A 26,867-nucleotide genomic window follows, 5' to 3' on the forward strand; every position below is an offset into this window, starting at 1 on the left:
GCAATCCATTTACTATTCATGAATATTACACACTGTAGGAAAAAACTATAACGGAGCTAAGACTACAAAACAAACCTGAAAATATGTGGAACTTGGACGAGACTAGTTCCTGCACTGCATCAAAAACATTTTTAATGGCTTCATCCGCTTCAGGTAATTTTCGCCAATAATAATATTATTGGCGAAAATTTGTGGGGCCAATGCCAGGCACCAGAAAACACCGGTTATCCTGGAACCACTAACGTAGCAAATAGTAATGGCTGCATAGAAAAAATGGTTTTGAAGGATTATTGTGAAGAAACATTCTTGAAGCAAATGATGATCGTTCTATATTATTAATCGAAAATGGTCGTTCCAATCCCCTTACTATCAACTTGATAGAATTGGCATTTCGAATTAATGTGACGATACTTAAGTACCCCCGCATACTAGCCATGTCTTGCAGCTTAGGCATTAGTGTTTTTAAGTCATTATAAAAATTCCGGGACGAGAGATTATTCAAATGGTAAAGGAAATATATCGGAAAACAGTTTCCTGAAAACGAGTTTACCTTTATTATTGGGAGAATTTAACATACTTTAAATAAGGAGGTGACTTAAAATGGTTTTCGAAGAGCCGGAATTAATAGTGAGTAACAGTAATTAAAGTAGTAACGGCAGAAGATAAACAAGTTACGAAGATAAGGGAAAAAACGGATAACAAAGGAAAAGGTAAAGTTTCCAAGAAACGAATCATTCCTAAAGAAACTAATGTGTTTATGATTATCTGTAAATGCGATTTCCAGTATTATACTGAATATAACGATTGTATTCAATCCATAACATGTAAGAGATGGATGTGTGGTATATGTAATAAGGGATCGAGAAAAAAATAATACGAATGTGAAAACGATTAATATTAGTTTCAAAAGTATAAATGTTTTGATGATTTATTTTATGTTTTGAATTAAAATTCTGATTTGTAAAATGTTCTTATAATTAAGAATCACACAACTTTTCTGTGAGGAGCAGTATATATTAAAAATGTGTAAAATTCTGCTCTCTTCCCGTGTTTATAATATAAAGATTCAGTTCGTTCCTAATACGCTTGTACGATGTTGCCCCGTTTTCATAAAAATGTGAAGTACGTACTATATGTTATATTTTTTTATAAAACGTATTTTTCAATACAAATTAGTTAGTAGTAACCTAACAATTCAATAATACTGAAACAAGTTTATTATTTATAAAACAAATAAATATATTATTAGTGTAAAGTCAACGTTTATAAAAAAATGGTCTGCACTTACACCATTTCACTTTATAAATAAAAACATAGCGAAATTCATATTTGTAATAACGATATTATTTAAAATTCACAGAGAGTCGATTATTATCTTGATGGAAAAGCTTCAATCCTAATAATTTGAAATTGATAGAATGAAATATAAGTAGCACGCAAACAGATACGATTATTGTTACCTATGTCAAAAATTTAAAATGTTAGTATCCTGTAATTCAATTTGATAATAATGGGATAAGTTTCAATTTTGATACAAAATCGTTGCGAAGCAAGCAATTACAAATAAAAATCGAAATAGTATTTGTTGTTCACGCTATTCAGAATAGCTGAATATTTTATTTCCCTATTAGTAAATATATGCAGCTACCCAAGTGATGCTACGCCTCTGGAAATGGGAAATATCTGTAGTTAGTCTAGTGCTGACTCCCAACGTCGAAATCATGAACTGTTTAATCGAAATACACATGCCAAACAAAGATGACATTAATTCAATAGAAAGAGAAATACAAAAGTGAAAATATGGCGGAATAGACAGTAAAGTGGGGTTGATGAAGATCAAAATAAGATTTATTTGATTGTTTCTATTTATGAAATAATGTTAAATTAAATAACAAAAGCGTTAAATGAGTGCGGTGTGTCGTCGATATATTATGTAGGTGGGAAGTGCGTCGATAAATCCACCCTTTCGGAGTGGTGAGGTGTACATACAAAAAAAAATAAGTGACAATTGAGTTTGGAATAATAAGGGTATGATTTCAAACCATGGGTGCTCAGAATACCAAGGAAAGAAATATTTCTGTGGGAACCCATTCAATTAGAACCACAAGAAATAGACCTAGAATTGCAAAAGATGGACGTCAGCCCATTTCCAATATTTTCACCGAACACAGTGGTATGAATCACTTTTATATTTCTTAAGTACCTGCAAGCAAAGTTCATTAAGCACCTACTGATCTACAGATAAATTAACGTTCGTAAAAATTTAATTTACATCAAATGTGCTTTTACAACCAGTTCGTCAATATGAATAAATTTTGATTCCATATCTGGTTTCTTTCATTATTTTATCGAGTATATAAGAAAATTGAACTATTAAAATTTTTCTAACCATCCAGCTTATTTCTCCAGAGGGTGGTTTGTTTTTTAAAGTTCTTGCGAGTTCATACAAGTGTTTATCCTTGAAAAAGGATGTTTCCTTTCAAAGTGCAGCTGGTTTTTGTGCATATAATAATTTTCTGTTCCTTGAATCTGACTTGATTTAGGTGGAAATTTAGTAACTACTATTTACTTATAATATCTGTTTTTGAAATATTTTGTTTACAGGTTAATTTATACAAGGCTTGTTTAACAAGTTTTATGATAACAAAAATGTATATTTTGGTACAAATTGAGGGAAAAAATTAATTATGTTTTGAATAAATTTAGCAAAAAAGTGGTTTTGTGTGCATAAGGAAAAATATCAATTCATTAATTACAACATAGTATTTATTTAATCCAATTTAATTAATGTTTGTTCAGATTAATATTTTATATTGTTGTTTATAGATATTTAGATATTAGTTTTCTTTCTTAAAAAGTAATATAATATAATAATATAACATATTTATGAAATGTAATAACTAAGCAAAAAATATTTTTTGTGATTAAAACATTATTTCTATTCATGTATTGTAAAATTTGTGTTGTAGGTGATCTGCTTAATATACTTACTTTACGTACAAGTATAAAAAGGTCTAAGGAGTTTCAATCTATTGTGGTCGTTATCAAAATATAATTTGACAATTTTAATAATTATATAAATAATATTCACTAATGTTTTTTATTTGATATGGCTTTATTGTTTTTTTAAATATTCTCCATTAAGGTCAATATACTATTGCATGCTTTGAACCATTTTTTGCATTCCAATTGAGATACTTCCAAAACATGTAATTTGAACTCATCGACCTCTTATTCAGTTGTTGAAAAACGTTGGACTTGCAATTTATTTTTCATCTGTGGAAAAAATAAGAAATTATTGGGTGCCAAACAGGGACTGTATGGCAGAGAACCCATCAATTTGATGTTTCGACTGTTCGAAGATGTTTTTGGTTGAACTGATATGTGAAAGCACACATTGTCATGGTGGAAAATAAATCTTCTACTGGGATTGGTTTCCCCGATTTTTTCGAACACTTCTGGCAAACAAATGCTGGTGTACCATACAGAATTGACCATTCTACGTTGCTGAAATGGAACGGTGGCGACATGTCCATATTTTTTTACAAAATGAACTGAACTGTAGAACAATGTTAATAAATAATAGGCTATATGATTATACTACCAAAAATTGAAGATTAAGTTGAAAAAATTTTTAAACACGTGTTTTTGTACATATTTCATGATTCTACATCAAAGTCCTAAAAAATAAAAAGAATTTAACTAACTAATACAAAAGTTTACCTAATTAGTAATGACATCAAAAAAATCATAAAGTTTACATTTGAGTGCTGACAAACATCATTTGTTTTGAAATCAAAGACCCAAATTTTTTTAAATTTCCTTAATAACAGAAAAATGTGATGTATTTTTTAAAATGTCAAAAAAATCATAAACATTTGAGCGCTGATGTGTGTTGTGAAATTCAAAGTACTGAATTTTTTTCAAATTTTTTTTTTAACTATTGAAAAGAAAACTTATTAACAAAAATTGTCAAGTGAATATTTTGTATTATGCTGAAAAAATTGTGAAATTGAATTTCATAGCTGGCGAAATACTGTGGCTCTAGATGATGCTTCATCACCAAAAGTCAAAGCGAGTGGATCAGCACCTTGCTGTTGGTTTCATCCACGTCAAAAATCATAGAAAATCATCGTACGAAAATGTTTGCCATTTTAATTCCATTTTTTGACTAAGATGAATGTTTCAAGTATCTGTTGACAATCCAAATAGAACTCATATAACAACACGCTCCGAGTACGTTTAATGTCACAATTCATTATGGCAATGTCAAATTCGACATATTCATGTGAGTGTTGCCATATCTCAAAACATACGTAGTACAGCTCATAGAAAAAATACTCGGAAAAAATTGTATATCCAGAATGTTTTCAAACATTTAAAGGATATTAACATATCAATAGAAAATTAACCCATTTATAAATAATGTCGCTAAATACCCCAGTGGTAGATGCAACCTGCTTGCAAAATAGAAGTTTGTTAGAAACATTTTTATGTAAGTCATTGTATCTTTACTTTGAATGGTTCATCAAAAAATCTGTAAGAAACTAAGAGTTATTGTGTGCATTCTATTTATATCAAGTGAAATTGAGATATGTGACATTAACCACGTGGGAGATGAATAGAATTAATATAATAATATGTATTATGTGTGTGTTATTCTGATAAAATTGAAAGGATTGTTTTTTCGTTGTTTCTATACTTTACTTATGAAACAATGATTGCTGATGAATACTTCTCATTATTTAGAATTCGAAGGAAGTACAATGACTTACACAATACGGAAATTGATACATTGATTATAATTATTAATAATAGTTCTAACATTAAATAATGGTTTCCTAACATATTTATTAATATCTAAATAAGAAGACACTAAAATATTTAACAGAAGTAACTATGTAATATTTGTATTTATTTATTTACACCACACCACAGCCCAAGAGTCCATTAATTGGTGGGAAAATATACATAAAAGTTAACAATTAAACTAGTTGAATAGTACAAAGAAACAGTGATAAACTCAGATGAAAATAACAATGAAGTGTACAAAAGGATCCAAAAGAAAGCCTAATGGTTGCAGAATACGAATAAAGAAAAAATTACAAAATGATAAAAATCTTCTTTTTCTAACCTTTCTTTATCAAAATATGATAACATATTTTGATAAAGACTTAAAGAAAAGTCGAAACGTCAAAATTTATCTATCTTTTAAAAATTATCAGAAAAAAACTAATTTTAAAACGGAAGAGACCTAAAATCAAGAACATTTAAATGCATTAATATATCAAAAGTTCTAAGAAATAAGAAATATATATATACATATATATAGTATATATATATATATATATATATATATATATATATATATATATATCTACGTTAAATTTTAGTATACTTTTGTTTAAAAACCTTTTTCGAAAAATGCATACTTTTTGAGTTATTAATTATTCTGTAAAAAATTTGACTGTTGCATACCCTTAAAAATTATTTTTTCACAAGGATATCCTTGAAGGTATGAAAATGGTTTCTGTTCGGTTGCTTTTAGCAAGATCAGACCTATTTGAATCTATGCTGAAAAATTTTTCATCTTATACAGGGTGTGTATAAAAGTGTTCAAATTTAACCTCATAAATATCAAATTTCTTTATTTTTTTAAATATAACCACCCGTTTTTTTCTATTTTAATGCATTCAGGGATAAAAATAAGGCAAATTCATGTATACTTTCCTATACTTAAACCTTAGCGTTATCCAGATATTAAATGTTTTCTGTAAATTTTTAGAGATGCAGGTGAGGTCTAAATTTATTTTGACCCGTTGATACAAGCACTAAGAAATAAAAGAAGGTATTTTACTTTATCTTCTCGAGGTCTAAAAAAAATCGAATAAAATTTTATTTACTAGTCCAATTCCAACTTCAGTCGTTTCCGAGATATTTGAAGTTTTAAGTTATTATTGTATTTTTTAACAAGTTTTATTTTTTTTATGTATACTTTTAGTAGGCTTTGTAATAGATGACACTTATTCATCTTTCATTAGTTAATTATTGCTACTTTCGAAAATCTCAATTCAATAACGAAGATTATGTAAATTTACTTTTAATACATGGTAAACGTGACAAAATTGTTACATGAACATGTACTTTATTTGCTGCAAGATATCCAGATAGTCCACGACCAAACTCGCAAAGAATTCTCAACAATTTGAAGCTATACGGTTCTTTTGAAGCAAAATTTAATCGATTTAACCAGTTATTGACAATAATAATGCCGAAATTGATGCTGTTGCTTATTTTACTGCTTATCCAGAAGCATCAAAACGTTTTGCTCTAAGAGATCTTGTAGTAAGCAAATCATCGATTTTACCGTATTTTACGAAGACATAAAATGCATCTCTATTCTTACAATTTGTTTCAAAATTTGAAACCAACTGATTTTATTAAACGAGTATAGTTTGCTGAATTTTTAATAATAAAATGCCAGGAAGACGAAGATTTTTTAAAAAACATAATTTGGTGCGACGAATCGAAATCACGAAAAATGGATTATTTAATAGACACAATTCCCATTATTGGAGTCAAGATAATCTTCATTTAACCAAAGAACTTGCTTTTCAAGATCGATGGCAGTTCAATGTCTTTTGTGCTATTAGAAGTAATCAAATAATAACACATCATTTTTACTATGGAAATTTGAATGGCTAGAAAACACAATCAAATAATTTATTTATCTTGATATTTTGAGAAATTTAAAACAAAACTATTTAGACCGCTTGCCACCAGACGAATTAAACAAACATTTTTTTATTCATGACGGTGCCCCTGCTCATAATTCAATTGTCATAAATACATTTTTTAATACAGGTGGTTATCAAATAATGGTCCTTTTCGGTGGCCCCCTCGTTCTCCGGATATGACGCCTTTGAATTTTTTTATATGGGGTCACATAAAACAAGAGGTTTACTCATAAGCCTTAACAAGTATAGAAGATTGGTAGCTAAGAATTCGAAATTCCTTCAATTCCCGAAGGCGTACTGAGAAGGGTTGAAAATGCATTGAAGTTCAAGGGAGCAATTTTGAACATTTACTTTAAAACATCAGACTATTTTCCTTTGGCTTTTAATTTTCCATTTAATTTAACTTCTGCTTCAAATGAATCGAATAGATTCAAATTTTTAAGTATTCTTTTAACAATGTGCGATTTCGATCGTGGTCTATCTGGATATCTTACTGCAAAAGAAAGCACATATTCTTGTAACAACTTTGCCATGTTTACCATATATTAAAAGCAAATTTACATAATTCTTTTTATTTCTTACTGCTTGTATCAAAGGGTCGAAATAAAATAAAAAAATAATTTATAAGGGTCTGCAACGGTCAATTTTTAAAAAAACATTAATTACTGAAATAGTATGCACTTTTTCAAAAAAAGTTTTTAGACAATAGTATACTAAAATTTTACGTAGATTTCAAAAATGTATCAATATACTGGGTGTTCCACTTAAAACAACAAAGTTACAGTAGACTTCCAGTGGAACCGGAAGTCGGTAATCTTTGAAAATATTTTAGCTGAAAAGATCGTATCCGAAAACCCAAACGTAGAAATTTTCATGATATTACTATAAGTATTTTGCCATATACAGATAGTTTTAACTCGTTGTGGGACACCCTGTATATCTTGTTTGTGATCCAGTGATCTTCAATTGATGGAAAAGTATAAGGTCTCATTTGCAACGAAATTCCAAGAAAAACTTTCATCTCTGCATGACTTTTTTTACGACTTTGATAACCTATTAGATTTTTTTCTTGCTTTGCGTTTTTCAATTTCTTGCTCAGCACATAAATTAGTTTGCTCCACCAGAAATGCAAGAAACTCATCCGAAATAAGTAAGGCCAACAGCGTTTGTGCTATAAAATTTGTCGTACCAACTTCAGGTTTGAAACGATTTCAGTTTCACTTGAATTTTCTGAAGGTTCATAATCGCTATTATCGTTACCATTCTCCTCAAAAATCCCGTCAAATTCTGAATTACTTTTTGCGTAGTACTCAATTTCATTTTGAGTCTGTGGTTTTTTGTTATCCTTTATTGATAATTTAGTTATAACCATAATTAAAAAACCAAACACTCAAGAATGACTTAAATGTGATGCACCCGATTACAATTTATGAGATCCTGCTGACGAATATGAGGCGTATGAATGAATTTAGCTTCAGAGAAGCGACAGGTCGGAGCGTGTCTGTGCGCGAATTACCTCGTAGGTCCGAAAAGAGATATCTGTTACAGAAACCATCTACGAGATAATTCATAAGACCTCTTGACCTTTTTTTATTTTCGATGATAACTACGTACTAAATTTTTTTGAAAATTTCCGCCGCAGTCATTGTGTTAAAAAACAAGTAAATCGCTCTAAATTATGAATCACTCCTTTAGATGGTAGGATTCAACAGTAACAAGTTAAATAGATACTGTTAAAACCAAAACACTAATAAATCATGTTATACTAACAATTTTTATAAAGCTATAAAACTATCATCATATACTTCTTCGTCCATTCATTAATAGACAATTGAAAAGACTTCCTCAGCAGCTCTTTCAAAAATCCAAATTTCCTTATTCACTTGTGCCTCTTTTGTTTTTCTGGTCACCCCTGTCACTATAAATACGAGCAGGCACTCTGAATGGATCCTTCTCAGAAAAAATACAATGCAGTTGCTATCATATTTTCGACATCTGTTTCGACGTTAAACACATGCTAAAATGACAATTTGAAATAGCGCCTTTCAAATTTCTTGTTAGATGTAAAAACAGAAGTTAATTGCTCGGATCTTCTGTGGAAATAACAAAAATATTGTTGTACAAGTGAACTATATATATATATACAGGGTGATTCATTAAGAATGTCCAATCTCTGAACTGTAGATTCTAGACCTTAAAATATGATGATTCTGCTCAACATGCCTTATGCAAATACTGCTAGTTGAAAGTTTAAATTTTGATTTTCGCAATAATTTTTTGTTTTCACAATTTCTCTTCGAAAATTGGCAATTTTACGTTTTTTGGCATGAGAAATCATAATTTGCACTCTAATTTAACATTGCTAATAGAGGGCGCTAGTTACACTTGTTTGTGTTAATAAAATCAAAGTAAACTTTTTTTGGGCTAAACTTACAACTAAAATAATAAAAAAATATTAAAAAGCGTTAAATTCTACAAATAAAGTTACTCTTCTTTGATTCGTGTAACTCAATCAATTCAATATTGCAAGAAAAATCAACTGTGAAAAAGATTTGTTCTCGTTGGATATCGCATAATTTGACAATCGCTCGTATCGATTTGTGAAAAGAAATGCTGGAAAAATTAAATTCAATGGCGATGATTCAAGAGAGTTCTATACAATTATGAAAGGGGGCGAATAATGGATCTATGCATATAAACTAGAAACTAAACAAGAATCGACTGTATGGGTTTTTCAAGATGAGCCAATTCCAACAAAAGTTATTCGCGCACGAAGCGCTTCGAAGCAAATGGTCGCCTGTTTTTTTCAAAATTTTCAAAACATTTCACCATCGTTCCATTAGAACTACATAGAACTTTCAATTATGAATGCTACACCAGCCTTTATTTGCCATAAGTGTTCGAAAAAATCAGGTCATATCCAATTAAAAATATTTTTTTTATTTGTTTATCTCAAAACTTAATTAGTAACCCTCGTATCTGATACATTCAATGCAATTGAAATTTGTAAAAATACGCTTATAAATTTAATTTTGATTGGATGAAGCAACACTTATCAGTCGGCTACTCTCTGTTATACGGCTAATTGGACACTTGCCACGCATTAGTATCTAACAGTTGATAACAAAAAAGGAAAGTACGTTCACCTCTTGGATTCATAAAATAGATAGGGTCGTAAACGATGTTTTGGCACAAACACAAATACAATGCCATTTTTATTTTTAAATTCTTATCAGACCAACTGTAACTGAAACAAAAAAGTAGTTGAAAAAGTTACGGTAGATAAAAGAGTACAGAAGGGTGTGGGGAATCCATCTATTATTGGATAACTTTAGTTCTAGATGTTCCTGAAAGAAGTTTCTACATTGTAACTAGTAATTAAAATAAAAATGACTTTATCACCCTATTATTTCTGTTAATACTTTTTTTGGATTATCTGTAGTACGACAAAGTCAATTATCATTAGCCCACTAACAACTCACCCTGAATATACGATTTCGATTTAATTACTTTTGAAGCATTTAATAATTTCTAATGTACAAGTTCACGAGATGAATCAAAATAGTCAATTAGAGATTTTCCAACTGATTTGTTTATGTCGTTATAACGTTATTGGGAAGAATATTGATTGAAGTTTTGTTCACCAAATCTTTCATCTAAATAAACACGTTATTATATTTAATTTGTAATCGATATATTCTTGAAACCTATTATTTTTGGTTGTCTATAGGTTCGTTCCAACCCATCAAAAAACCGTCCTTAGTACGGTGGCGTTTATGCGCAATATAGATTACGTGTTCAAACCGGGCGGTTACCGATTTACGTACGATTCTGTTTTGCGTTCAAACCGACTTAAGTATCCTTTTTGAACCGTTTTCGGGACGGTCTTTTCGATGCTTGGTTGATAGAGTTAAGTTATCCAAAACAACCTTCTTCACAGTGGCGCATCATCATTAACACTTGCTGGGACTCCTTTCTCCGCCAATTAGGTTCTAGGTCCACAATTTTATATTCTTCTTGGAAGTTGGTTTTATAGAAAAACTTGTTTGGTTCAGACGATCTAAGTTACAGTTCTACTGCGTCACTACTATTGTTGTTCTTGTTTTTAAGAGGTACTTTGTTTTGTTCATAAAGTGACTTGAAGTTTTTAAAGTTATCGAGGGTCATGCCATACACCTCTATCAAATCTTTGAATCGTCACTGGGGAACGAACTGTTACCAGTCCCATGGCATCATCATTTGTATCCGACCAACCACCTTTTTGGTCCTCTCAATCACGGAATGAATTCCATATGCCCTTCTAATAAATATTTATGATTAATCACTTTTAACGTAGGCATTATACTCAAAATCCACATGTAAGCTGACAATATCATAAAATTTCGATTTTGATCTGCGCAATTATCTAACAAACTGTCAGCTCCACTAATTCAGCACCTAAATTTTCTTGTGCCCATTTAAAAATGCACGATGCTATTTCACAACCACCACGAGCACACACTGTTTCATCCCACATTGCGCACTCATTTCGAAAACAATAACTAGCGGTTACAAATATCAATCACATCATAAATAAAAGATTAAATAATGGAGTTAATTTTATTAATATTTAAAACTATTTGTAAAACAACATAGAAACACCATAAAACATATAAACAAGAAAATTAGCAGCAATACCTCCTTTAACTATTACCTTCTGGACACATGTCAGCTTTTGACAGTTTTGCCTTTTTTCTCTTTATTTTTTACTCATATCATATCATGATAGATACATCAAATTCACATTGGCTATCACGCATGCATTAGCTGTGCAGTAACGACAAATATCAACTCAAGAATATACACCTAGATAATGCAGTTAAATCAATAACCCCAGAATCGAGAATTTTGTAGTTACGACAGTTTACCTCTCAGGTACAGAACTTTTCTGGGAGTTTAATTAAATTTTAGAAACAACTGTTATTAGAAATTTGAGTCAAATTAGAAAAATGTTCCAAGTATATTTAATAATGGATTAATCTACCACTCACAATTTAGCAATAGTATGTTTTTCAAGATTGTTATAGGTTATAATTCACGAGGTGAAGTTTACTGCCACGTGCGTTAGCGAGTAGAATACTATACTTCATCCACGACTACTAAATCTTTTTGCCGAAGTTTTTTGTTGTAATTTTTTTTTCATTCTTAGAAACAAATATTTAATTCATTATATCATTGTTTATTTAAACATAGTCCATAGTTATCAAAAATTATAATAATCGTATAATATCTCCATAATAATCAACACATAAATCTATGTATTAGTTTAATAAATATTGGGTGTCTTAACATAACAAGAAGATGGTATTTTTTTAGTTATTAATAATTACTGTTTCCAGTTCAAAATTCATGTGCCATATTATATATTTTCCTCCATGTTTTTGGCAATAAATTTAATGAGGCAACCTCGCAGCTTCTCTAATTTCTAGTGGTTCAAAGAAAAGTCACTTTAATTTTCTATATCCATTTTTAATTCGTTTTTTAACATGATTTAACATAATATATTGAAACAATGAGAATTTATAAATACACAATAATGTTGAACAGGTTCGAGTCAAATTTATTTTATTTCAAAAGCTACTTCAGTTCATAAATTGTCTCAAAAACCAGAATACTTTATGAAACAAATATGCGACAATGACATGTCGCTGATAGCTCAGTGCATTCAAACTGGAGGTCCTGGGTTCGAATCTATTCTAGGAAGATTTACTTTTTTTTATTTGTACAAAACTTAATTGAAAATTTACTTGATAAAATTATGAAAACTTATTTTTTTGTAACAAAACAATATAATATAGCTAAATCAAGGAAGCATCTGATAGCATTGATTAATGGATTCATTAATCACGTTATTGTTTTCTGTATAGTTTTTAATCTTTACAAAACCTGTATAGTTGAGTGTAATACGAGTATGTAGTTTTCGATATCGAATACTGTACAGCAATACAATTCCCTATTATATTTCTCTACAGTTTCTGTGCAATAGGTCAAATATTGTGTCGGGTGTCATATTGTGACGTGTTTATGTTTGGCGTTGAGCCTAACGCAATAACTCATTTCTTGTTTAGTTGAAATTATTTTATTCGATTTTTTGTTGTTATGGACTTAAACGTAATGGCTGTCAGTGCTGCGGTAATAAGTGGATATACAATTATGTTGCAAACTGTTTGCCAAGGCAATCTCGAAAAAAATCCAAGCGAAAATTGGATTAGGCCCTAGATTCAAAGAACAAGTCGTTTAACTTTGAACGTGTTAAATTTGTTAAACAATGAACTTTTGCTAGAAGGTCCATTAACATATAAAAACTTTTTGAGGATGTCTGGGATACATTTTGATTATTTATATAATTTGTTGAAACTATATATTGAGAAATCCAATACTCATTTCCAAGACATAGTTTCAATTTTAAAATGAAAACGAAATCAATTAAATACGTTAACATAACAAATACTCAATGGTAAGTTATGTTTATACAATTAAATAAAGTCGTTAATGTCAATTGATAATGACTTGTGGCAGCTCTATGCCACCAATCAGAGACATTGTTTTTGTAAATTCCAATATAGAAAATTACTACATGAGTGTCGTACACAATTTTATAGATTCAAAGTTTCCTTTACAGAAAACTGTGCAGTTTTTTTAGACATTGAAAACTGTACAGAAAACGATATCGAAATGCTTTTGTTCTTAGGCGAATAAATGCAGAATCTAGGGGGAAACTATTTTTCAATTTGAGTGTTTTAAATCTCCGCCTATGAACCCTTATAGATAAATTATGAGTTACAAAGAATATTGTTTATTGTTTTATATTTTTCAGTCATTTTTTATTTTCCCATTTCTAAATATTGAAATTAATTAAGTTTTCCTTTACTGATTCAATATCAAGTTTTTCCGCTGAGTATTCTATGTTACAATACCTCTTAGAAATTATATGATTTATTGTCATCATATATATAAAAAAGTTCCGGATAGGAAGTCAATCTCTAATTAAATGTTAATTTCTCTCATCTTCCTTAGTTCATAAATTTAATATTTCCTTTTAGTTTGCTCTTTCTCTGCTACTTTGATAATATTTTCTTATAATACAATAATAAAATCAATTTCACACCTTCCAGTTTCTATAAAACGATCAAACCACCTCGAGAAAAAAATATCGGTTCGATATTATTGTGAAAGTAAAACATCACAATAATTTAAAAAAGATTTCCATTCATATGTCTGAAAATTAACGTTTTTATCTCATCTAGTTACACATTTATCTATCTATTAACGATTAAAAAATTGCCTGGAAGGAGCACTTATATACCAGGATATGTTTTACCAAATTATTTTAAAAAGCTGGTTTGAGAAGATACCTATTTTAATATTAAACTGATATTTTTCCTATAATAATTTTAAATAAAAATTAGAGTGAAAAGATTCCGCCATAATTTATTAATCAAATTGTATTTATAGTAAAGTTATCAACTGTCGGAAACAAAAGGCAAACATTCATGGTTCTTTTGTTATGAATTCTACTTCATGATTTTTACATTATTATGATATAGTTTGAAGAGAATTTCTCTTATACTTTTAATATTATCTGCTCTAGTGCTATCTAGCTTTCCTTACTTTCATTTGTTTTTGATGATTTTCAATCACCTCCTTAAACCCATCTATTCCACAACGAACACAACAAAAGGTCAACTTTTTCTGAACTGAACCTTCTATGAATCAGTAATTCTCATTTAATGAATCATACATAACAAGAAAACATAACATTTTTATTCTATACATAAACATATTCAAACTAAGAGATACATGTTCATGCAACCCGGATCAAAATGGTCCAGAACCTCTCGACAATCGGTTATAATGAAAAAATCAAAGCAATTAATTTTCGACATGAATGGTCTAAAAACATTTGCAAATAAAAAAAAGTAAGTGTACATAAATGTATACGTAGTTTTCGAATTTAATAACGATTGAACGTATTTATCACAATTGAACTAATCATAACTTTCTTCATTATCACTTAGTGCTGCGTCATCAGAATCGCACCATTCTTGTTGTGAACACAACAGACAGAGAACTTCTGGTTTGATCCGTTTTTTCTCTGTCTTTAAATTTGTTTGATAGAGTAGAAATAGCTGGATCTAATGTTAGAAGCCCGTTGAAACCATCAGTCATATTTTCTTTACATCTTTACGTGGTGCTCACGATATTGTTTTAGGTGCTTGTTTTTATATACTAGGATATCTGTAAAATAGTGAACATAGTGACGAAATGCTTCTAACTTTTTGCAACAAGCGCTTCGATGCGTATAATACCATGGATACAAGTTTAATCACAGCGTCGCCGTTTGCTTTGCATAGCTTTCAAAGGCTTTTAGTTTGATTGAGAACCACTGGATATAGCTTCCGGGATCACCCTGGATCTGTTCAGGTTCAAGAAAAATCAGAACTTTCAGTTTATTAAAATAAAGTTCGTTAAAAATTGTTTTTTACCAACTTTTTGTGATTGATGTAGAATTTTCTAGTGTATATTGTCTTCAGCTGGGCAGGAATTTTTGTTGTTCCGATGAAGAGCTCTATTTAATTCGTTGATTGTAATTTTTTCAACATTCTGATTGCTTTCCATCTGTTCCTTCTCATTTGTCGAGTGGGTAATTCAGTTAATGGGGTGTAACGTTTAAAAAGAAAATCTAATATGCAATATATAATAGTCTATCTTTCATTACTTGGGTTTCTGTTTTTAAATTTGTTTATTTGTTCTCAGACGTTTTTCATTGGAACATTTTTATTTAAAGATAAACATTCTCATTTTTATTTTTATTCTTTTTTTGAATGCTACCTCAACTTATTGTAGTTCTTATTTGAATTTTCTAAATTAAGAATTTGTTCTTATTCCCTAAATGCTGCTTGTGCTGTTATTCTTATTTTTTCCAAATTTGTTTGTGATACATATTTTATACTAATTGACAAGTTACTTTGATAGATATATGGCTTGAATCGCATCTGAAATTATTGTCAATCAAATAAATAATGTATATTAAGGCTACAGAACATTTAATCTAGGAAACTATTATTTGATTGGGATTGTTGATGCAAGTTATACTACTATCGTTAAAAAATGTTACTTCTAAAATGTCTTAGAACCTATTATTAAAATGTCTGTCTCGCTTCATCTAGCTCAGTTATTATCTAACTATCGAGTAGTAGTTCGCTATCTTCAATTTCGATGAGTCTCAAACACTCAAAGATATATTTTTTCCAGAGAACGAAGTTAGTTGTTTTATGTGTCCTAATTAGAAAGTTCGTCGTTATTTGCTTGAACTGAGAGGTTTCTATCTTGTTGAAAACCAGTGAAAACCTCGGTTTTTTAAATAAATCAACCTATATTTTGATTTTTCTGTGCTAAACAATAATTATGCACCTATAGATAACTATTTAACAATTAATTGTGAGTTGGCTATGATTTATTTGAAAAAAATTTATATTTGACAATGGCATAACATGACAATAGGTACATTATTGTTTTTTGATTTAGCGGGTCGGTACATTTTTTGATGTTTTGTTGAAGAATTTGAATTGGGGCAAAAATAAATTTTAGTAGTGATGAAATGATTGGTATGATCAGGATATTGGCAGAATGCAATAAAAACTCTCTACTATCAGCAAGTGTATATCATAAACGTTTTCTTTAAAGGCGACAACCTACAAAAGCAAGCTTGGAAAGATTGATGATCGGATCAATCACACAGGCTCAGTGGCTCAGTTAATTATGACAAGCATGAACGATTAAACACTTCTGTGACAGAAGAAAATGAAATTATTGTTTTGATGGCATTTACTAAAAACCCACAAGTCCAAGGAGTAGTTCCAGCAAAAAAGAATGGAGCTACTACGGTGTGCAAAGAAACCTTAACAAAAACTAATCGCAAAGATTAGCATTTTTTAGGTGGGCTTTACAAACAATCAATTAACAGAGAGATTAATAAAAATGGTTGTGTTCACACGCAAAACTTTCACTATTATTCATCAACTATGGTCGTTGAATGTGTGTGGTGGTATTGTAGATGAAAGTGTACTAGGACCATATTTTTTTGAGGAACATTTAAATGCTGGGATATATTCAAATTTTCTAGTAAACTAATAGCTCTGAAAACGATGTCGGGTTCATATGTTTAAATGATTAGGCTTGCCGTAACATAAATTGTGCAATTTACCGCACGTCTCTAACACTCATAATAGCGCTAATATAAATAAATCGCTTACTTACGATCGAGTTTCGCTCGCCAAGCTACAGCAGCATTTACATCACGTTGTTTGATTTTATCATCCTGTGGCATCGTGTCGTATCAGTCATTTTTTTTGTCAGGATATCGAAGCAGACTAGGAGATACGTTTTTGTCCGGTTTAAATAGCACATAACTCATTTGAAATATGGACGGACCGGAAAAATCAGGTATTGCCGATCATGCTGCCAGTCACAATCATTTCATAAATACTAATAATATTATTATTGTAAAATTGCTAAAAAATGTATCCAACAATAAATTGTTGGATGTATTTGAGAGCACTGAAATTGCTAGAGTAGCTTAAATAGGGATAAAGAGCCAATTACTTACAGCCCACTCTTTAGTTTAGTAGTCAAAGAATGAACATGAATATTCCCGACAAGGAGTTTTTTCCCGCTGGAGCTAATTTTTGCGTGAGAAGGTTTATTGGTGGAAAATTTAGTATAAAACAGTTAGGTCAAGTTATTAGATCTTAGTTTACCTTCAGTCTCTGAAGTGAGTGTTGGTATAGTGGTGGTGTAAACAGTGTATTCAGTAAGCATAGTTAATACTTAAATGTAGTAGTTTTAAGATGTTACTTGTGATTTGATTTTTCGGTTTCTTTTTCATTGGGGTGGCGTCCATACGGGATCTAACCTGAATATTGTGAAAGAAAAAAGGGGCACCACCGGTTCTTCAAAACTAATAATTTTCACAACACATTTAACATGGAGAAAATTTGACCCGTAGAGTATTTTTTAGTTAAAAAACAGACAATCAGTCTGATTTCTATGACGAAATCATCAAAATGTGATACGGACATTTTCTTTTTTATATAAAAACTTTTATAAAACTACATTTTTTATGTAAATTGGTTGACACCTTTTGCTAGTTATCAGGCGTTAGTCAAATTAAATTAATAAAATCTAGGGGTACTACAACTTTTAGAAAACAACAGTATTTCCTTATCTCATTCACTCGAACAAAATAACAAAATCGAAGTAGAATGCGCTCCAAATTAAATGTAATATATTTGTTTGAACTTTAACACTTGGTAACACAAAAATTGAGAGGTTTCGTGCACACGAAATCTTCTTGTTTCTCCCGCATGAATATGTCATTATATCGATCTGTCTGTTCATCTGGTTCATGCTTCGGATTTTATTAGTCATAAAATCGTTATTTGTGGCAAAATAATAAGCCATTGCCAGCGAATCTATTTGTAACAAGTTACCCGAAGAAACACGAAAAAACCTCTATTTCATTTTTATCAACAAATCAACTCTTTGTCGTCAAAATAGCCAGTATCATTTTGTCAAACATGCCGCCAGACTTCTAAGTACTTTTGATACTTACATAAAATACAAGATGATCATTTGAAAAAACGAGAAAATAATGTATCAGAATTTTGAGTCACCCTATATCAGATTAAATCAATATTAACGAAATAAATAATTTTTCAGAATTTTCGCTACTATTCGAATGCTTTGGTCGCATCAGATTTTCAAACTTGAATTTCTCTTAAATGTAATTTGAAATTGTATCTAGGGCTAGTTTAATTTTGCCGAGAAGAGGCATTAACACATTTTTTTTCAAATTAATAATCACATTAAGCTTTTTCATGTTATCTAATTCTGGTAAACAATTAAAATGATCATTTGAAATTTGAAAACGCAATACTCTAAAACCGTTTGTCCGACGCAATAATTTTAGTACACCCAGCAATATCAAGGAAATGTTTGGAGTCGGTAGCCTTTGGTGCCACGGATATGGGTATAGTAGAAAGTAGGAAGCTTTTACAGGAAGCGCCGGGCAGCTGGAAGAAGACGCAATGCAAATTTTTTAGTATTTTTTTGCAACGATGTCTGTGGCAAGCATCTTGTGATCGCACGTACCGTATTATTTGTTTATATCGACTTGTTTTACGTGATGGGAGTTGTACATTGCAGCAGCACATTTTCTTTCTGTATATAATTCAAATGAAGGCTAATATTGTTACTGAATAATTCAAATACTTGGAATGTAAAGCTTATTGGTTCCAGTGAATATTGTCGTTATTAATTGATATGGTAACAGTTTTTCACTTGTGGGATTGAATAATACTCGGATGTAGTTTTATGTTTACAAAAGACAAGCGAATTTTCTACTGTCATCATAATATCTAGATTGCAGTAAACGTGATTAAGAGTTAGTTTAATAGGTCTTTAAAATAAATAAATAATGTATAATCTAAAATATCTTTGTTCTTATGCTTTTTTCATTAATCTGTTTAGGACGTGTTGTTTGATAGAATAACATTTTGTAGCTGTTTTCAGTTGCATCCTTATTTTTTGGCGTGTATATTTTTTGTGTTATATTTACTATTTGTTGATGTATTTCTGTATGAAAATGTATAATTACTATTTATGTGTCCGGTAATAATTTCATTAGTATTCAAATTCGTTGTTGAATGAATGCTGTTATTATAAGCTAACAGTGCATAAATTATTTTATTTTCATGAGCTGATTTTTATAGTGGAATCCCGACAATTTCATTCGATTCTAGATGTTGAAAACTCATGAAACGAGATTTTATGTTAAAGATTTCTAATGACTCTTTTAAACTAGAATGTTTCAATTCGTTTCCATTATCAGATGTGATTTATTCTAGTATACGGTAGTTTTTAGTGTGACATATTTTACTAAAAAATGAGTTACTTCTATTACTTGATTTAATCTTAATTGACGCAATTTTCCATATTTGATAAACAAATTTATTATTGTGATAAATTTTCTAGAATTACATTATCTAAATGCTTGGTAGGAGTAACATTTGGAAATTGTTTTATTGGTTTTTTATCGTATTTGCTTAACTAGCATACATCAAAATCACTTATATAACGTAATGTTTTTCTTATATCTGTGAGCTATTTCTAACATTGGGGTGAATATATACTTACTTCATTTATTTACACACTTACACTAGATTCATTCACTATTTATAATAGTTAACAATTCACTACTTATATAATTTATTTGAATTCGCTCGTTACTTTTTACTACTCCGTTCACTATGACATTGAATTATATATACTGACCCCCGCTGCTAAACAACCACGTATTTTTACCAAAAAAATTTTTCGAATAACTCTAGAAAATAAACAAACCAATAAAAAAGGGCCTTTCTAGACATTGGCTCTATAAAAACAATATAAATAAATCTCCGCTGAATATAAAACGTGTAGAAAAACAATATCAAATGGTTTCCGAGAACTGCCAGATTCTACAAACTTTAGATTCTTCCAAGATAACTGGACAGGTATTGAGGCTCCTTGATTAGGAATCGATTTTTCAAAATAAACAAAATATCATCTAGTTTAAGGTACTAGTTATTTGGTTCCATAGTTCCAAGTTATATAATAGTAGGTACAACTGGCATGGAATTTACTTCTCAAAAAATATTAATTGTTTTTTGACAATATTTATTACTAAATCTGAAATTGTTATACATATAACTGGATTTTCTTGCTTTGCATTAACAATGAGATTTTCATCATTATCTTTATTTTTTTAAAATCAATAATCACATAAAGCTTTTTTAAACAATTGAAATGATCGTGAAATTTAAAAACGCAAAACACACAATTTAGTGGTTTCCTATAACTGAATATTATGGGGATAGGAATAAACATTTAGTTCTGTTGGCTGCTACCAAAATCAGATTTTGGAAAGGATCTTATGCTACCAGTATCCATTAAAACTTTAAGTTTACGTGCTGGGAAACTTATAGGGCACTAATCAAATTAAAATCCTTAATAATCAATCTATTTTTACTAAAATAAAAGCTGAAACAGCAACTAATAAATTGACTAACATAGTTTATGAAATTCGCTGTTTTAAGTTATGACAAGAAGTAATCAGTCGAAGAAGTCACTCAACAATCTGATAACCTCGTACTAAAGCGATAGCAAATTAAATTTTATTAAGTGCACCTTAGCGATACTTGTTTTTAATCGAGAAACATTCTATGATTTATGAATCTGCCAAAGTTTTGACAATTGAGAACAACTACAAAAAACGTCTATTTTTAGAAACATCCATAATTTAACCAATAAAAATTCACACAAATTTGGATTGCAATTAATATTAGGTTAAAAATTTATGAATACGTAAAAATGTTCAAAATATATAATTAAAATTGATTGACTCATTAAATAACGCACATATTTTCGCAAAATACTATGTGATGTCAATCATTGAGTCGGTTATTCGTGTGTGATTGAATACGATCGGTTACCGACACGGAGTAAATCACAAGTTGTGTTTGAAGTAAAAAATCCAACTGAACATCATCTATTTCCGATCCATTTAGACCCAATAAAATCGACCTCAACAAGACTTCCGTTCAGAGGACGCGATGGTTATATATATAATATATTATATAAGCGATTTCTTATTGGGAACGCGGCAAGGAAACACCAAAGTGACCTAACTTCAATATATTTTCCGAGCTTTCGAATACTTAGGATGTATTCATCGTCTGGGAAATAATTAATTAACATTTTCGGTGATTTTTGGTATTATAAATCTTGTAAAAATTTTTAAACTAATAGAATTCAAAATTCGATATTCAAATTGACGTTGATAGAAATATTTCTATATATATATATTGAAGTTAGTGCACTTTGGTGTTTCCTTGTCACGTTCCCAATAAAAAAAAACCGCTCATAATATAGCTGGGGAACACTTCTCCACAATTTAAAAAAATGGAGTTTCGACCTATTTCAGACTCCATAACAAAATTGTATCCATGGGAATACGTAATATAAAAGACCATAATGATTCAAACCTAAGAGAAGATGATATTCTCTTAATCTCCTAACAATTATTGTACAATATATTCTAATTATAAGAGTTCTTTGAATTTCCGTCATCTTCAAGTAGGTGTAATCTGTTTCTGAACTCACACGTAGATATATTTCAGTCACTACTAGCCTCCCTTCGAAGATAGGAATACAACGGATTAGAAATTCTTACGCCAGACAACTAAAGAAGAAGCGTAAACAAGTCTTAAGAGCATACAAGTAGGAACGAATGATCGATCACCGCATAGCCGTGCTGTGAAAGAGGTCTTATGGTTAGGTTTTTTTTGCTTCTTCATTATTGTCGAGAGTATGTTTCGAAAAAAAAATTAATGAGTGGTTTTATAATGGGAATTTCATAATCTCTAAAATTAGAATTGCCACCCTACATATCAATACAAATTTAGAAACAGACAAAAATCTGATAATCTGTTCGTTGATAAAGAGAAACTCAAAATAAATTAAAAGGTATACCTTGGTGTCATAGACAGTCAAAAAGCATTTGACAGTATCCGAAGAAATAGAATATGAGAAATTTTACAACAAAGAGTAGAGGTGCTGGAGTCAAATTGAGAAACAATATTGAATATATTTACGAAACAACGATGAATCAAGTGAGGAAAAATAATGATCTCTTCGAGGATTTCACAACAACAGATGGATTAAGACACGGGAGTACTGAGTCCAGTGCTATCCATAATGATAATGATAATATATTTAAAGAAGTGAAACACAAATGAAACATACAAATAGGATACAAAAATATGGAAATAGTTGGAATCTTTGAATGCGTTTTTCGTACGATTTAGTTCTATTCGCTAAAAATCAATAGCGATTGGAGCATAATGTGTTAAGATGGAAGCAGATATTAAAATTAATTAAAATGAATATCAATATGAAGACGGCAAAAATAATGGATAATATATTTATGTGCTTATTCATCATTAATTAGCTGTTAGAAATTTTGTAATATTTTAAAAAACATTAGGTTCATCAGTTTCAAAATTTAATATTCAAATTGACACTTGATGGATATATTAAGCGTATTGATTGAATTCACACACATTATGCACAAAAAATGAATTTATTATTCAAATTTGAACTTACATATATTTTTTTTATTTTTAGATTTTCGACTTCATTCTCTCAGTAAGTAAATTTGATAAGATTTAAGCGAAGAAAATTGATTCCAAGTGGCGATATTAAAAATTCGTAAAAACATCTTTGTTTAAATATGATTTTTAAATAGAATACCATTAATTTTTGATGATATCATTTCTAATTCTACAGAGGATTTCAAATTTGGATACATTGTGTAGGGCTTATTTTACATAAAGGCCTCAGTTTTTTCTGATTTTGCTTCTGTTCTGAATACAAATATAAACTCGGGAAAATGAACATAACTATTGTATGACTTAAAATAAAAACTGGCATCTCTGGCATAATTGAGCCGAGTTTTTTGATACTTGATATTTGAACCAAAATTTCAATATTTACATTGACCTTATGTCTTACCTTCACAACAAGCTTCACTTTATTGTTTAGAGTTTAATAAATTCTTGCACAGGTACATGGCCAGGTATTTTTACTTTTTTGAATGTACTTAATTACGGTGTAATGTAATTTTACTCTAGTACTGAAATAATTATATCTTATTTTGTATTTAGATTCAACAACTTGTATTTTTAAACTCTTGTTTGCATAATAAAGATAAAAAGTCATAAATTTGCATTGACTTAAAGATGTTTTTATGCTAACCACTCAATCATATAAGTCTGCAAATGCAAAGCAAACTCGAATATTTCACTTTTTTTAGATAAACAAATTATCTCAACACTCCTGATGGGAACCATTAGGATCTGTTAATAATATATTGTGACTCTAAACGACCATAAAAATCCCTTACTTTTTATTTTATTTTTATTTTAGTATTTAAGGCATCTTGTGCACTGATTCTGGGTTATAAATAGCTGGAGGATCCTCCAGAACGCTAGTGATAAACAACTTCATTTATTTATTTTTTTTTTACTTAATAAATATTTTTTTTTAATTTTGAATTGAGTTATATTATTATTATATTATAATTAAGTTATAGATATTAAAGACAAACTAATTCTCTTATCAACTGCCCTCAAAAATCTGCTCAAAGATATAGTACTTTAATACCCATGTCGGAAATATTCAACCAGAACCTTCATATCAAAAATTCGTTTTGTTTAAATTCCATAGTATATTAGACGGATTAATATGGATATCTTAAAAGTTTTACTAGCCATCTTAGAAATACCAGACAACGGAGAACTTAAAATTGTTGAAAACTACAATGATAATAATGATAACGATACTGTACATTCTAATAAAACACAAAACCAAAAACAAAAAATTAAAGACTTCATTCACTAGTTAAGTCTGAAATAAAAATTTTGTTTGGAAAGAAAAAACGTACAATTTCTCAAATATCTAATAACAATTTCGAATCAGATGTCATGCACCTCATGAAAAACTATATCAATGTAACTATCTTTTATCATATTTATCCGGAAAATCTCAACATATTTGAAAAATTGCTAGAAACGTTGCAGAAATACATTCTTTTATAAAAATCAAAAGGTGTACCAAAAAATAATAGATATTACAAACGAAAAAGACACAAAACGAAACCTACATGAGACTTAAAGACAAATACTTCTGACCTCAAATGAAAAATTCAATACAAACTTACATAAATAATCGTTATATCTGCCAACAAAGCAAATATGAGAGAAACAATTAAAATTAGCAATCAAAATGACTCAAACCCCAATAGCAACGAGACCATTTCAATATTTTTATTTAGATACGTATGCTCTTGACTGAAATCAATCATTGATACCTTTCCAAATTATGCTCAATCTGTAATTCTAGAACATATTAGATTATTAAATACTCAATTATTCCTCAAAACACCAATTAATTTAAAAATGCCTCATACAATCATAGCTTATAACTATTCAATATTTATGAGCAAACTCTGTCCTAAATTCTATCCCATGAATCAGTACTTCCGCGAGAACATCGAAATACAACACATTAAACAAGAAGATCCCCGTGAAGTTAAACTAATCAATATCAAAAACAACTCGACTTGCCATGAAACACGAATCGACATAAATCATCCATTCGTCGAGTGATAAGATGAAAACAAACGATTAAATTACCATTTTTTCCTCGCAAAGAAATAATTACATTAAATTGCCAGAACCAAAAAGAGGTAATAAAAGTTACCGGCACCTACCTACTCAATATTCCACATTCCTACAGAATGTAATTTGAAATCAAGTTAAATTGAATCAAATTTTCAAGAAATCTACTCAAAGTCCATTGTATGAACAATAATAATTTATTGTCCTCTTATTCTAATTGGAGGAACCACAGTTGTCAAGAAACCCTATTCCCGGTGGATACATCACAAAAGACCTTCCTTCCAGGTTTCAAATTCCCGTTAGCCTTGACGTTGAATTTTCGAGGGGGGGAATTATCTCACCATTCCTGATGCGAACCACTAGGATCTGTTAATCATATAGTTAAGTAATTCAAAGTTTCCCTTATTCACGACCATATCATTATATCTTTAATTTCTACCATTTATTAATGTGACTGTATTATTCCTTAACTACTGATTATATAATTAGTTACAGTTATTATTGTATACGATAAGATTTTGTATTTGAGGCAGTTTGTACATTGATCACTCCTAATGGGAACCAACCTCATAGTTAAGTGATTCAAAGTGTCCCTTATTTACGACTAAACTTGTACTCTATTAACGTAACGTCTCAAATTTTATTTTATGTTATTAGTTATTATTGTATACGATAAGATTTAGTATTTAAGGCAACTTGTACACTGATACTTTGATTGTTTGATGTTCGTCGAGAACATTTCTTTTTTTGCTTAATAAATAGTTTTTTTACAAAGTTGTAAATTAAGTTGTTTAACTAAAATTTACTAGCAGGGGTGTTGAATATATTTTTCAATTTAGTATTTAACACATTCATCGCTCTTGATTTTTAATAGAAATGGCTAAAATGTTAATTTTCAATTTTAAGTTTATTATGATCCGGAAGGTGAATAAAAATAAATATTTCATTATTTGTATAAATTTTTTAATAGGCGGTCACGGATGCCCGTCTCGGCACCACTGTAATAATTTCATTACTCTGAGCCGGATCGGTCACGTTGCCGGGCACACATCTGACTCAACGAAAATGCGCGCTTATTTAGGTAGTGGGAGGCTGGTTGTGGCGCCAACTGACAATAATTGCTTTAGTATCTAGTAAACCTTACAACGTTCAACTTTCGTATTTTATAGAGGCAGGTACAAAATAGTCAAAAATGGAATTGGATGATATTGATGTTGTCGAAAACGTGCTTTCACAACTGAATGAAATCGAATCACAATATTATAGAAATCTGCGGTCCTCTACTGACAGTAACGATTCATCAGTGATCCAAATAAGAAACAAGAAACGTCGCTGTCTTTTATCAGAGAGTGAAAGTGAGGATGACAACATACAACAATCCACATCAGAATATAATAAAAATAAAACAAAATGGTTGGAATGTAGAGGTCGGCAGCAGAGCATGATTCCATTTACGGAATTTCCAGGTATGAAACCAATTAGCTTCAGAAATTCAATGATCAATTCAGAGCCTAATCATATTGATCGTTTGAATAAGATAAGGCCATTGCTTGATGCCCTTAGTACCAATTTTCAGCGATATTACACTCCCAATCAGTCTATCTAAGTTGATGAAAGTATGGTGCTTTTCGAAGACGCATAATTTTCAAGCAGTATAACAAACAAAAACAGCACAAATACGGTATAATTAAATTAAATTATGTACGGCTATACATATAGCCTGGATATATATGCTGGTAAACTTTTTGACACTGTAAACACAATGCCAACAAATGTTATGAAATTGTGTAAAAAATGTTCTACAAAGGAC

The 26,867-nt window shown here is 30.0% G+C and overlaps 1 protein-coding gene across 5 annotated transcripts in view; it reads left to right on the plus strand.

Annotated features, from left to right (window-relative positions):
- Positions 1-1,732: 1,732 nt before the first annotated feature.
- The window catches only part of LOC130893661 (tyrosine-protein kinase Abl), a 72,978-nt gene continuing 47,843 nt past the window's right edge, over positions 1,733-26,867 (plus strand). Inside the window, exons 1-2 of one of the 5 annotated variants that reach the window (XM_057799930.1) lie at positions 1,733-2,173; positions 23,004-23,024. In XM_057799930.1, the coding sequence (XP_057655913.1) occupies positions 2,044-2,173; positions 23,004-23,024 (151 nt within the window). In that variant the 5' untranslated portion in view covers positions 1,733-2,043. The remainder of the gene's footprint in view (positions 2,174-23,003; positions 23,025-26,867) is intronic. The other 4 variants (XM_057799929.1, XM_057799932.1, XM_057799931.1 and 1 more) reach the window with 4 other exon arrangements.

This window comes from Diorhabda carinulata, chromosome 5, assembly GCF_026250575.1.
Source record: "Diorhabda carinulata isolate Delta chromosome 5, icDioCari1.1, whole genome shotgun sequence".
Lineage (NCBI taxonomy): Eukaryota > Metazoa > Arthropoda > Insecta > Coleoptera > Chrysomelidae > Diorhabda > Diorhabda carinulata.